The sequence below is a fragment of the Psittacula echo genome (genome assembly GCF_963264785.1).
Source record: "Psittacula echo genome assembly, chromosome: 13".
Lineage (NCBI taxonomy): Eukaryota > Metazoa > Chordata > Aves > Psittaciformes > Psittacidae > Psittacula > Psittacula echo.
Genome location: NC_137749.1, coordinates 9,945,066 through 9,958,863, shown reverse-complemented (window position 1 = coordinate 9,958,863; position 13,798 = coordinate 9,945,066). Strand labels below are relative to the sequence as shown.

Here is a 13,798-nt window from a genome sequence, read left to right as displayed (position 1 = left end):
CCATTCCCAGTGTACCTGCACACCAGCCCTGATGCACTGGTCACAAACCCACCCAGGACTGCTCATAGACAATATCTTGCTGCTCACACAGAGAGAAAACCATCTGGCATACACGATAAATGACAGACCTCACTGCCTACTGATGGCTACAGGCCACAGAGCAGTTTATTTAAAGTGTTACAAGAAAACGTTCCCTAAATAACACCTAGGAACATGTCTATTCTCCCTGAGAAGCAAAGAGCCTGTCTCAAACAAGACCCCATTGCCAGGGCCATTCTGCCACTTCGGCGAAGAGGGATGCTCCCCCCTTCTAGCATGAAGATAAAAAGAAATCCTCTTTGCAAGGCAGCATACAGGCTGCTCACTGGCAGAACAGCTCCTCCCCACGATGGGGCCACAGAGGTGAGGGAGCTGACACTCCTCTAATAACTGAACCTGGAAGCAGATCCCTACAGATTCCCAGACAGCGAAAGATGACTTTGCTGACCAGCAATGCAGCACATAGCTCAGTGCCTACAGGGTATTAATCGAAGTATATTCCTGATGAGCAATGCCAGGCTGGTGAGAACTGCCTGTTGACAAAGCTTGCTCAGAGTGTAGCACAGTAACAACAACTATAAATTATATTCTTGTGGAGCTGCAGGGGGTGGAAGAAGGATGAAAAGTTCACAGTGAAAGACTTCCTTTCCCTTGAAGGAGGAGATTGAGAGACACAGCCAGCAGTGCTGTTTGTGGCCCTGTTTCTGACAAGCACAGGCCTTTGCAACCCCCCAAAGCAGCCCCCCACACTCTGAACAACCTCCCTTCACCACCAGCAGGAAGAAAAGTGTTTCACTAACCTCAAATCTAGGGGTGACAGAAGAGGGCACAGGGGACATGCAGACACAACACACAGCCTTGCTGCTGCTTCTCCTGAACGGGACAAACTCTTCCCTGCCTGCATGAGCCACTGCTGCACTCCAGACACGCACGTGTTGCTGTGCATTTTACTCTTGTATGCTGCTGGAAGAAAGGCAAGACTAACTTTAGTTTGACTACACTAAGTGAGGAAACTGCTCAAGGGGACACCAGGATTGCTTCTTTTGTTCATCTCTGCAATAATCCTCTACAGCTTTTTGGCCACCTGGACAGTTTACTGAAACTCTTCAGCCTCTATGTCCTTGCATGCAAGTCCTGGGAGGAAGAGATTTTGGAAACAGCCAAATGTGAGATGCAAACAGGCTGGGTCTGAGAGCTCATGCGCTCTTTAAATACTGCTCTGGAGCTCCTGCAGTTTCCTACTCCTGCTGAAAAAAACCCCAACATTGCAGAACATATTTATTCAGCCAGACCCACAGTGCCATGGCCAGGCAGCCATCAGTTCAGCTGTTTGTGAAACATGGTGAGGGTTGTTGTGCAAGGCGACAAGGAAGTGAAGGTGTCCCATGCTACTGCTTGCAGCAATACCTCTTTGCCTTGTGTACGGAAGGCTTCAGAAGGTCAACACCCCAGAGCAGATTTGATCTCATTTACAGTTTCCTTTCAGTTTTGTCATTGGAAGGGTCCTCCCAGTTCACCAGCAGGCATAGGGGAACAGAGGGTACTGGCTCCACTCTGCCATGGCCCCATGGGCATGTCCCGGAGCCCCCTGTGTATTGTACTCTGTGGAGAAGGCCGAGTAGCTCATTGCCCTGTACTGGCTGTGGGAAGGCACCATCCACTGGCCAAGGCCTTGCTCAGTGCCATAGGGACTGTACATGGGTGCTCGGGCCCCGGGTTTCCCAACAGAGTCTAGAGCCATGTTCATCACTCCTGTGTAGTCCTGGGGAGGAGGCAGAGGCGGGGGGAGAGGAGGCAGGTTGGTGAAGCCCTCTGGGAGCTGTTTGGAGTCGTGCTCAGGCACTGTGGAGAGATCCAAGGCATGGCACCTTGCCCGGAAGTCGTTCAAGGTTGTGGCATCGCGGGTGGGAAGCTGCTGGCTGTCCCCAGCTTCATGGAACCTGAGCCCCAAGGGCAGAGAGAAGACTGAGTCAAACCTACCGCAGTGGGAAACCACTGAAAACCCACACAGATCCCCTGGGGAAAGGCAGGGCAAGATTTTAGCACGCCTTCTTCCCCTTGCTTACTGCTTCATCTCACTGGTAGTGTGGATTTTAGTCCAAGCCTCTGTGTCACTTACACAGAAAATCTTAATGCCAGAGGAGGTAAGCCCAGAGTAGGTGAGTTCTGGCTCAGTTCTAGCTTGGGCTCACTATAACTCATGCCTGAATTTGCAATGATAAGGAGGAGGGAAAAATCACTGGAGTCCTGCCACTCCTCCAACACACTTCCTCCAAAGCACAGGCAAGCTCTGCAGTACAGAACTGGCTGGGAGGGCATTTCAGGACAAGGAAATAAAATGCGTTACAAAGACATGAGTATGCCCAGAATCAGTGGGTTTGAAGTAACACAGAAAGGCTTTGTTGTGGAGCTATCTCCATGCTAATTTAGCACCTATCACCCAGGTATGCTGCCCAACAGAAAGACATCCTTCCCTACTCCCAGTGGCTGTTTCTTAGGGAATACTCAGTAGAAAATGAGGAATCCCATCAGTTGAAGTGAGGCTTTGGACATGAGCACCAGGAGGTGGGACTCACCGATATGTCTGGTAGGATGGCGTAGGCACTTGCTGCTCTCTGGCCAGACCCTCCCTCTGGTCAGCAGGCACTGGGGATGCTGCAGGAAAGGCATGGCTGCCGTTCTGCTCCGAGACCCAGAAGGGGTATCCACTGCTGACCACCACAGGGTTACTCTCTTCCTTCACATCCACATTCTCATCTTTCTCAAAATCTGACTCACAGCAGGGAAAAGAAAGAATGGAAAAAAAATGAGAAGGGGGAAAAGAAAGCCAGAGCTCACAATGGTCTGTTGGCAGCTGCACTGATCGCAGGATGGTGGAAGAAAATGCACTAATGCCTCTTCTGCAGTCATACTGTCTTAAGTAATTGTCTTAGCACTTTCCAGCTTCCTTCTTTCCTTACACTGTGTTCCATCCTGCTCTGTCCTCTCTCCTTGGTTATGCTGCTGCAAGCAGCACTGTGAACTACAGCAAGGAACGATCAAGCCTAAAAGCAAACTAACAAACAGTCAAGCTGGGTTTTGGTTGTTTTTTTTTTAACAGTATCAGTTCCCACATCTGCATCCCAACCCAGCTGCACAAACAGCACTGCTGGCACACTGAGGAGAACCAAGAAAGCAACGGGTGACACTGCAATCTCATGTCACTATTGAAATGTTATGAAAGCACAGCCTACTATCATACATGGTCACAAAGCACAGCCAGGCTGGGAGGCTGGCAAGAGAGCTGATGAGGAGTTAGTAATGACAAGTGACTTGTGAGGAGTCTCCTGTGGATCAGCCTCAGACCGAGAGTCAGAGGCTCAAAGCACTCTTTAGGGACTCCACAGAGGCCACTCTCCCCACAGAGGGGGCTGTGTTGCTGTTTCTTTTCCTTCCTGTGGCCCAGGCACTGCTGGAAATCATTCTCTGGGTTTGTTGTGATCAATATTACCACGTTCCTCTGCACCAGACTCCTTTTCCTCAGGTAGCTTCCTCTTCTGGCCCTTGGTGGGACTAGGCTTCTGGCATTTGGCTCGTCCTTCCCTGGAAAGAAACAAGACATGGGGGGTACCTTGTATGTAAGCTGTTTGCCTAGATGAATACGTGAGGGATGCTGGACAAGCCCTGGAAGACAAAAATGGAATGAGCCTCTCTGACTCTGTGTGTTACACCTCTCCTAGCAAAGCACCCTGACAGGCCCATGGGGAATACACTCACCATAGTGGAATTACCGGGTTTGCCATGCTGCCTGCCATCTGTGTATGACAGCCCCCACCCTGCAGGGTTCTGAGGATACATTGGTGAAGGAGCTCCCTGCTTCATGTTTGTACAAAAGCCACAATCAACGTGGAAACTCAGCACCAGAGGTTTTGGCACTGGAAGTATAGTCTGATGCTGGATATACATGCTATGCACATAGGTACAAGTGTAGTAGGGTGGGTCTTCTGCTTGAAAGCAGCTTTTTCCTAACTGTAAAATGAGTCTAAGCTTAGTCAGAAATGATCCTATTAGAGCAGGAAAAAACTCCATGACATTTTCAAAATATAAGTAAAAAAGACTCAGTTTTGGCCTTTTTCATCAGGAAATGAGATTTTTTTTTCAGGCATAAAGTAATACAAAACAGAATCTAAGATATTTTTGTAACATTTTCTGCTTGGAAAAAAAAGGTTTTTTCCTTCTCTATTGCCAATCTACGGTTGCATTTAAGCTTTTTTTTCCCATCTCATCCACTGGCTGCCCTCAGATGAGACAGAAGATCTCGCTGGTACTGGCATCCATTTTCCCTCTTGCAGACAAAATTTCCTGTTGGAAGAGATGCTTTTCCACACACAGGGAAAGGAGATGAGGGACCTGCAAATGTCAGAATCAAGCTGATCTTAAACAGACTCAGTGATCTGCTGTGGACTCCTGTTATCACTGCTATGCACATGTCAGACCCAGCCTAGCTCCAACTTGCAAGGGAATGCAGGTCTCATATTTGTCACACCTCCCACATTTCTGTAGGAAATCCTGTATCTTCTCCTACACCCTAAGTCTCTTGGGAGGAGGCTGCACAGGAGGACATCATTCCCAGATATAGGCAAGTGCAGTGTGCACAATGCAGCAGGTTCTGCAGAGATAGGTGGTCTAGTTTGCTCAATGGTCTTGGGTAAAATTCACAAGTGAAGTCCAGTTATAAAGATGAAAAAACAGTTTACCTTCGAGTGTTCTTCCCATGCTCACGGAAACCCTTAGCAAATGGGTTGTTGTCAATCTTCAGCTTTGTAATCTTAAAATAAAAGGAACAAGATTCAGTTTCATGGTGACTGGTTGGGTTATTTACTGTTTCAAGACCTTCACATCATTATCTATCACAAGAGCTTGTCTGAGGGCCCTTGCCACAGTACCTGAGCTCTCCCAGCAGCTCCCATTATTTGTTAGGAACTGACATACAGAGATGAATGACTTTTTGCCAGGGCTGGCAGGAATTTGGGTGGGATTCACCTGACTAGAGAAATGTATAGGGTCAGTATCTGTATGTGGACTTTTGTCCATAGTTTTTATTTCATTTAGGGTCCTGTTAATCACTGACAGCACACTTAATACTTAATTAAGGTGCATGATTCATCTCATCACAGAAAAGATGTTTTCCACAGGAACCATAATGTGCCTGTTTCTTCTCACTGTCCGTCATAGCCACCCAGGGTGAGTAGCTTGGAAAGAGACACCTTCCTCTACAAGATTTCTAACGATAGTATTTAGCAACTTGTCCAAAAGCAATACTTGCATGCTGTACCTGCTCATTCTGGTAGGCAGTAACAGAAGTGAAGACAGTCTCAGGGAAGCTGAAGACCTGGAAGATGCTCCAGCGGACACTGAAGAGGTCATCTGCCTGCACAATGTGGAAGCGAGGCTTGTAACGGTGCATGGAGTGCAGGATGATCTGGAGACACAGGAGAAAGTTTCCATGTGCAATCACTGCCAACACACTGTGCAAAGTCTTCTGTGGGGGCTCCCAAGACATTCACTTCAAACCAGGGATGCCTGCCTGTGACTAGTGTCTCCACCATGCCTTTACAGCACAGTAACAGTACAGACTAAAGCCTTCCCTAACAGGTAGTTAAGAGGGCACAAGGGCACTTGAATATATTTAGATTTCCACACGATCTAATTTCTCATAAATCTCACTTATGCCCTGTAACATCCATCTGTAATGAATTCCAAGACAGCACAACACAAAGGCCAGCTACAACCTACATGCCCATGTTGATCCAGAGTGTTGTTGGTGAGCTTCAGTTTTTGGAAGGAGACAGGTTCTTTCATCCAGTGGCTGCCAGGAGCTGGGGAATCTGGGTGGACGTAGGTGCGACAAGGGAGCTGGGGCTCTGCTTTTCCAGCAACTTCCCACTGATCTTTATTCCACTGTGAAGGGAAAGACGGAAATCTAGAGCTTAAAACAAAAACCTTCTTTCATTACAGGAAAACCCCAGCAACTTTGCTTCACTGTCAATTTAGTGGCCTCCTTTGAAGCACAAGTAGCAGATTGTCTCTTAAGAGCTACGATCCTGTTGACAAAAGAGCTCCCATTTTAGGCCTCATTCTTCCTCCCTTTCTCCCAGCAGCTGCCAGAGAAGTCTGATATTAATAATGATTAAAATTGTACCACTTAGAATGAAAATCAGTTACCTTTCCAGCTGCTCCCCAAGCAAAACTGACAAATAACTCAAGAGAGGGATAAGATCCACCAATTACTTCTACACTTTGTCCAAACCCAATTTATTTATCAGCCTGTCCAGTGAAGCATAAAGATTAATCTACTTCTAACAAAGATGGAAGGACAGCATAAATTCTATTATTTAAAGCACTCACCTTGTACCTGAAGTTGTCCATTGGCACAAAATCTACCAGCATGAGGTACTTGGCATAAGGGATTAAGCCAGAGACTTTGATTTTGCATTGTGGGAACATTCGTCTGAAGGAGAAATGAAATGGACAGTGTAAGGATTTCTCTATAAAGTGGCTACTGTCTCATGATCAAGAAGCATGTCATGTTTACTCACTACTGTGCAAAGTTCTGCTAGCCATCACTCTACAGGCCACTTACTGAACATTTTTCTATCTTACTGATGTTCTGTCTAGTCCTATGGGTTTAGGTAGAATAGGCACTAACAGGGCAGCAGTCACTGAAGGCCTGACACTGTTGCTGCTTTTGTTCTTCTGATTCCTATAACACAACAGTGGGAAACTTAAAAGAAAATATTTAGAATTTGCACCTAGTTCTGAGCCTTCTGCAGCTATCACAGACCTGGAGGATAGATTAGAGCATTTTCTAGCGTGGGTAGAAAACGTGCTCTCATATAAGAGCACATCTAGCTTTCTGTTCCAGTACTCCCTGCCACCACTTTCATCTTCTGACTCTGCAAAAAAGCTTTGACACCTACCTTCCTATCCAAAGGGATTATTTTAGCTCACAGCAGCTTTGACATACTACATTACAATCTCACAACTTCATATTCTTTCACTGCAAGCTCCACAATGCATGACTCATTTGAATTTCAGAAGAGTCTGCACGCACAGATCATTACTATTCTACACCATGTTCTTGTCTGCAAATGCAGCCTCAAACACAGGTATTTACTGCCCAACTCCTGCTGCCTGTGACTGAGGCAAAAGAAGCCCAGGGCACCATCCTGAGCAGCCTCCTAGGGACAGGAAGAACATCAGTGTTAAGTGGAGAGATAAGAGTACAGAAGTTTTCTCAGCACATCAGCCACACAGTGACCTTTTGCACTTCACAGTTTGGACTTCTATGATATCCTTGAAAGCACAATTCCTCTGTCAGGGGCAGGGAGATGTGCACAGTTAGCTATAAAACTAGTCGAAGGGCCACCACTCAAAACAGGAGATTTTGACAACAGCCTGGAGAGCTGTGGTGTGGACAGCTGTCCTGCTCCCCTCACCTGCCCGATTTGGTGATGATCATCTCAGTTCCTATCTGATGAAACTTCATCCAGAGATCCATGTCTTCAAGTGTGACCACAATGGAGCTCTGTGGGTAGTGCTCCAGGCTGGGGGAAGGAAGAGCCTCACATGGCACTTTCATGTCTACCAAGAGAGGGAGAAAACAGTAACTTCAGATGGGCAGGAGGAGAGATGACACAAAACAGCTTCTGCATAGGGACAGGGCCCTGGGACACAACACCCACATCAGCCCTCCCAGTATTCCCCAGTGCCAGCTCCCTGAATTTCACACACTGGTGTAAGATGGGGTCTGTGCATCTGTCCATCACTCCTCATGTCTGGCCACAGTACATCTCAACCCCAAACTACTGTGCAGTGCACCACACCGATTCAGCTCAGGAAGCTGAATGCCATGATTTTACCCATAAAGGTCCCAGGTGCTGCAGAGAAGTAGAGTCTACACCACAACAAACCTCTTACAGAAAAGCCATTATGTTTTATCAAAGCCTTTTTGCTATTTAGCAGGCTCAGAAGGCAAAAAGGCTTCTCCAGCAGGTTTGGGTTTAGCTGATAAATAATTCTGCAAAGATTTATGTGTTGCACAAACTCAACCTGACTTACTTTGTTCCAAAACTCACACTGGCAGGCAGCCATAATCCACTTTCATTCCTGATCAGGGCTACACAAAACACTTTACCAAGAGAACAGAATGAATGACAAAAAGATTGAAAAGATTTTAAGTGTAACAGTGGGTAATGGGAGAAAATGACAGGTAGGTGGTAGCAGAGGTGAAAAATCTCTCCAGAGGACAAAGAAGGGAGAGACAGGAGACCCAAATCTAAGTGAAGGCAAGGAGAGAGGGATGTGACAGAGCCAGACCATGGAACACTCTGAAAAGAGGATGGCTGGTCTGTACTGGACTTGGAGATGGAGACCACTGAGGACCCTGTGACGGTGGTGGAAGGTGCCTCTTCAGCAACACACCATGGCACTTCAGAGGTGCTGCCTGCAATATGCCTGCACTTTCTATTACAGGCAGAGGACTAACTATGGTCCTGGGAAACAGGAAGGGAAACTATTCTGGAGGAACATTTTGGTGTTGGTGGCACCTACCACCTCTGTAAAGCTGTTTGGATCTAAAACCTCCTATAGGCATTCTTAACTGTATTGTAACACACACAAGATTGCTGCTGCCACAGTTTAATTTTAGGTGAAAACATGACTGGTATAGCTACTGATGGCCTGATTTCATACCCAGTTGGGCTTCACAAACACTGCCCTGCGTTCCCAGCCAGGTACTGATAAGCCTGCTGGACACAGGGCCACTCAGAGCACCAGTGCTGTGCTCACCACAGTGCCAGCAGGGCACTTATGCTGAGTGAGGTGTTAAAAGCCATGCACCGCTATTTGTGTAAAAGAGATACTTTTCTGCCTCTCAGCATGAGATCTTATTCAGAACACATCAGAAATAAGAGAATTTTCACCTTGTTACAGCTTTTCTGAGTAACATCTTCAAAAGAACAAACATGAAAAGTAGACAACTATTTCCAGAGAAATGAGCTTTTGTTCAGGAAGCAGTATCTTTCCACAAAAACAACCCAGTGTGAGTCTAAGGGGTTCTTTCAGAAGTAAAAAAAGTATTTAAGAAGTAAAAAAAAACCCCAAAACCATTTAAATGTAATTTTGTCAGTTTGTAAAGGTCTTTAGGCATTTAAAAAAATATATCCTCTACCCTTTTTTCTGCTTTGATCCAACATTAATGAACTGGCTAAGAAGTGACACCTAGTTTGCTCGCTAAGATTAGCTTGTTAACATCTTCTTACTAAAGCTTCCCCCATATCCTCTTGCAGAGACATGAAAGCTGCCATGAGATGATGCATTCGGTAGCTCAATGCAGCACATGTATCAAAAGGAGTTACAATAAAATTGGGCTGATTTCCCACAGGAGCCATCCAGTCACAGATACATGCAAACAGATTTTGCTTGGCTAGACAGATGCTCACTCCTTCCCCAAATGAATTTTAGCATTAAGTTTTTGTAAGCAAATTCCAATGCCATTAAATGAGTCCTTATTGAGGGGAGACTTCCAATGAAATCAAGAGGAATTGAAGCAAAAGGAGTTCAATACTGAATTAAAAATCAAAAGGCAGATGTTATAATCTGTTTTTTACCAGAATGAATCCACAATTCACCTGTATGAGTGAAATACTACAGCAGACAGGGGAAAAGAGCTGCACATACAATAAATACTGCAACAAAGATTCTAAAATGCAGTTAATGTCTTTTGCCCTGCAGGTTTTGTGTGCAGTCTGAGGCTGAAAAAAAGGACATTAACAGTTTGCACAGGATCTGGACCCCAGCAATGGTGTGAGCTTGCTAATGGATCCACACAGCTGGCTACATACTCATGTGCAATTGGCTTCAGTGGGATTCTGCAGTGACAGATCCATTTGTAGGATCCACTCTGGATTTTCTTTGCACAGCCAGAGGCTGGCTTGAAAGGCATTTCAAATTCACTCCTACTTTGTGCCTATGTAACTAATGGCAAGACTCACACAACATCTCCCCCACAATGATGCCTGTATGTTGGAATTACAGCAAAAAAGGTTTGTGGCAGAGTGTCCAAGCACTGAACCGAACTTGTTAAAGCTGTACTTGTATTGTTTCCTCTTCTCTGTAACTCAGCTTTTATTTTAAGTACTATTTGAAAGAGATTTAAATATTTTGCAAGAATTTCAGATCTATTTTAAAATTATTATTATTATAATTGTGGTGCCACTGCATGTGGCACACTTTAAAACATATTCCTCATGCCAAGATGAGGTTGAAAAAGAAGACTGCTGCTGCAACAAAGACACTGAAAATTAAGTGATCTTTAATCTCTTCCATGCTTAACTTTAAGTCCTTATGCAAATATGAGCAGCTTGTCCTTCAGTTTCTGCATCTAGGCTGTGCATATCTCTTTCCTATCTTGGAGGTGAAGAGAAAAAGAAATGAGAGACAATTTGGTAATGCTTGCAGGGGAAATAAGATCTTTGGATAGGAGATGCTACAGTATAATCCACTCACCTAAAGCAGCCCCTGAATTAATTGTCAATAACTGGGACAATGTTGTATCAGAAAATTTGTTGCAGCCTACCAAAACTAAATGGGATAGGGTTTGCAATAGTGGGAAAACTCCAACAAGGCAAAAGGTATGCTGCTTACCTTCACTAAAATCAGTTATTATTACATTTGTTGCTGTTATCTTCTGAGTGAGGAAGTCACTGCCAGCTATGCAGTGTCCACAGGAAGAAATGCACATCAGTATATAAAGCTACCTGAGAAACTAATCTTGACAACAACCAGAAAACACACCATGTTCTCTCATTTTATAAACAGAAACACCCCAACCCTCTGGAGGGAACCTCATTTCTCAGAAAGCATTCTGGCAGTAACCAAAGTATGGTGCTTCTACAAATACAATTGTTTCACCTCTCAAATGCACCCACTCATCACCTTGAAAATTTCTGCCTTACAGGGTCATACACCAGAAACAACTCAGTAAGAAAATGAGGCTACTTCTGCAATAGTTGCAATCTTTAACATGGTAAAATATCATAATACAGTTTATATTTTTCGTTGTTGCTTATTTGCTTTTCAACTCAAAATTCTTTTGAGGTGGCAGAAATCATTAGGAATCAGATCAATGCAGTGTGGACTGCTTTATAAAACCCCAAAACAACAGTGAAGATGGAAACTGTCTGATGCGTTTTGCTTAGGATTGAAACAACACCTTGCAGAGGTATAGAAATGAAGTTGAGAATACCCAGCCAACTCCAACGTGCACATACGATCTAGGTAAACCGTTGTTTCCCAGTGCCTATGTCACTGTGCCCAGTCTGATCATGCCACACACAAAGATGTTAACAGCACATTATGAAATGGACTGATGAAGAAAAACATAAAGAAAACCCTATGGAAATCAGAAAAACCCTGTGTTTGGGCATGAACCTGGCAGAGGTGGGGATGCCTGCTTTCAAAGGGCAGAGAAAAAAACAAAAGAAAAAGCAAATAGTTTGTATCAGAACCGTTATTTGCACTATTACAAGTATTTCCAAACCTTCTGTGGCCTTCAACTTGAAGGAACTCAAAGTACTTTGCAGACAACATACAGATAACAACTCTAACCTTCAGTGAACAACCACTGTGACACGGACAAGGGAGTTTTGGGCACAACTGTGAGTAAACCTTCACTACCTTCTGAAAGGTCTTTCAAAGCTCACAAATAACACTCAAACCCACAATTTCTCATCCATTCCTATCAAACCCACCCATTTTATAAATCCTCTCCAGCCACACACGCACTACTATAAATGCTGGTAATGCTTCAGGAGCACTTGTTCTCTTTCTAAAATGACTGTTGGCATAAGTCTAGGATTTTTCCACATAATAAGGAAAAGGAGGGAGTCCTTTACTTACCTGGTAAAGCTTGCATTTTGCCATGTACTGTGGAGTCTAGGAGCTTGCACGGCCAAGAGAGCCACCAAAGTTCCTACAAGGGGAGCCAAAACAGTCCAGTTCAAAAGCAGGTCTGATTTCCCGAAGCAAGCAAAAGCCCTTCCTTCTGAGATCCAGTGTCAAGAGTGACCAGGATGAGGATGGGACTCCAAGCACAGCTAGCCAAGGTGAGTTCCTGTTTTATGGAGGCTAATGAGCAGGGAGGAGCTTCTTGCCAGGGCTGTCCCCCTGTGATCCTTTGATGTCCAAAGGGACAAAGAGAGGAAGGATCTGCAGCAATGGCTGGGGCTAAGGGAAGAAAATCAAAGAGAATTAACATGGCTTTGACATACAGGAAACCCTACAGGGGAAATGCACTTTGATTTACTGCTAACGCACTTTTAAACAAATAGAGGTAAGACCAAAACTATCAGTTGAAGACTTACCTACAAAATGAAAAGAAAAAATTCCTTAAGCAGCAAGCAGGAAAAAAATTCCTTCTGGTTATTCCATGGATTTGATATAAATTTCATTGCCAAAGCACAGAATAACTCTTGATTTCTGGTATCAGAATCAGGACTGTATTGAGCTTGTTCCTTCCCAAGTGAGTGATTAAGTCCGTGGTAAAGTTTGCTCTCACAACTGGGATGCTGCAGCAACGCATTCATTCACCAACAGATGCCTTCTTCACTAACACAAACACGTTCGATGATACAACATTACTTACCTACCCAATCTCTGTATTCACAGCCCCTGACTGCATAGTTAATTTTCCTACTGCACTGTTTTTCTACAGCAGGGCACTGCATCACAACTGTTCTGAAGCTCAGGACTGAGGCTGCTGTATATAGCTGAGCCCTGCTAGGGTATCATTTTACTGGCACCCAACTCCTCCAGCTGGCACCTTTCAGGACTAATGCATGATCCAAAAGTCTCACGGTGGGTCAGGTACTGGTTTTAGGCCTTGTTCAAGGCATTGCTCTTACTGAAGGAAGGTTGAGCAGAAACTGAAGGACTTGAGCATTCTCCCTTAATTAGTTTATTCTGCAAGTGTGACCATTAGCTTTTGTACTTTTAAGTGCTTACAAGTGCTAAGAGACAGCAATCAAGTCTCCTGCTTCAGGGCACAAAACGGCCACTACACCTGGGTTAAGACCATGTTCTATGCATTCACATACAGAAATGGCTATACTAACATTTACAGGTCGATGATGTTCAAAAGCTGGCAGTCAAAAGCAGGATATCAGTCTCAATGGGCCAGTGTTGGATCCTGAACAGCAAATTTAGGAGCTTGCTATAAGGCTGCAGCTGATTCTGTCTAGTTTTGCTTCCAATAAACATTTTTCGTCAGTGACATGCAAAACATATTCTGAATTTATTTAGTCAGATCCTATACCCAAGCAACATCCCTTTCGTTCTGTTTTTACTGCCTTTTGGAGCAGGCAATGCAAGGACATGCAAAGAGGACAAAGGAGTTCAATCAGAAGACGGAATGGCTCTCTTTCAGTAGTATACCAAATTCCAAGCATCCCAGTACGAGCAGAGAGAGAAAAGCCAGTGCTTAGGGTGACAAGGAAGAACACGTAAAAAAAATAGGTTAGAGAGTTTGAGAAGTCCTGAGGAGGATTTTACAGCAGGAGATGGTAAATCAGCTCCTGGCACCTGTGAAGAACCACATCCAGCCTCCCTGACATCCCTTTAAAACTACCGGGTAATATAGAAGACCACAGGCTCTTCTTCAGCTAACTCAGCATCACCCAGGGCCAGGGAGCCTCAGTACCACTGAGGAGAGAACTATCAT

The 13,798-nt window shown here is 44.8% G+C and overlaps 1 protein-coding gene across 1 annotated transcript; it reads right to left on the bottom strand.

The window, feature by feature from the left end:
• Positions 1-1,311: 1,311 nt before the first annotated feature.
• Positions 1,312-12,092, bottom strand: LOC308226643 (T-box-containing protein TBX6L). The gene is made up of 9 exons (XM_080628540.1): positions 11,980-12,092; positions 7,518-7,662; positions 6,427-6,529; positions 5,815-5,979; positions 5,354-5,500; positions 4,776-4,846; positions 3,530-3,621; positions 2,616-2,808; positions 1,312-1,979 (listed from the first exon to the last, which is right to left on the bottom strand). The coding sequence occupies exons 1-9, from the start codon at positions 11,993-11,995 to the stop codon at positions 1,553-1,555; spliced, it is 1,359 nt and encodes a 452-aa protein (XP_080484666.1). The 5' UTR covers positions 11,996-12,092; the 3' UTR covers positions 1,312-1,552.
• Between the last annotated feature and the right edge of the window lie 1,706 nt (positions 12,093-13,798).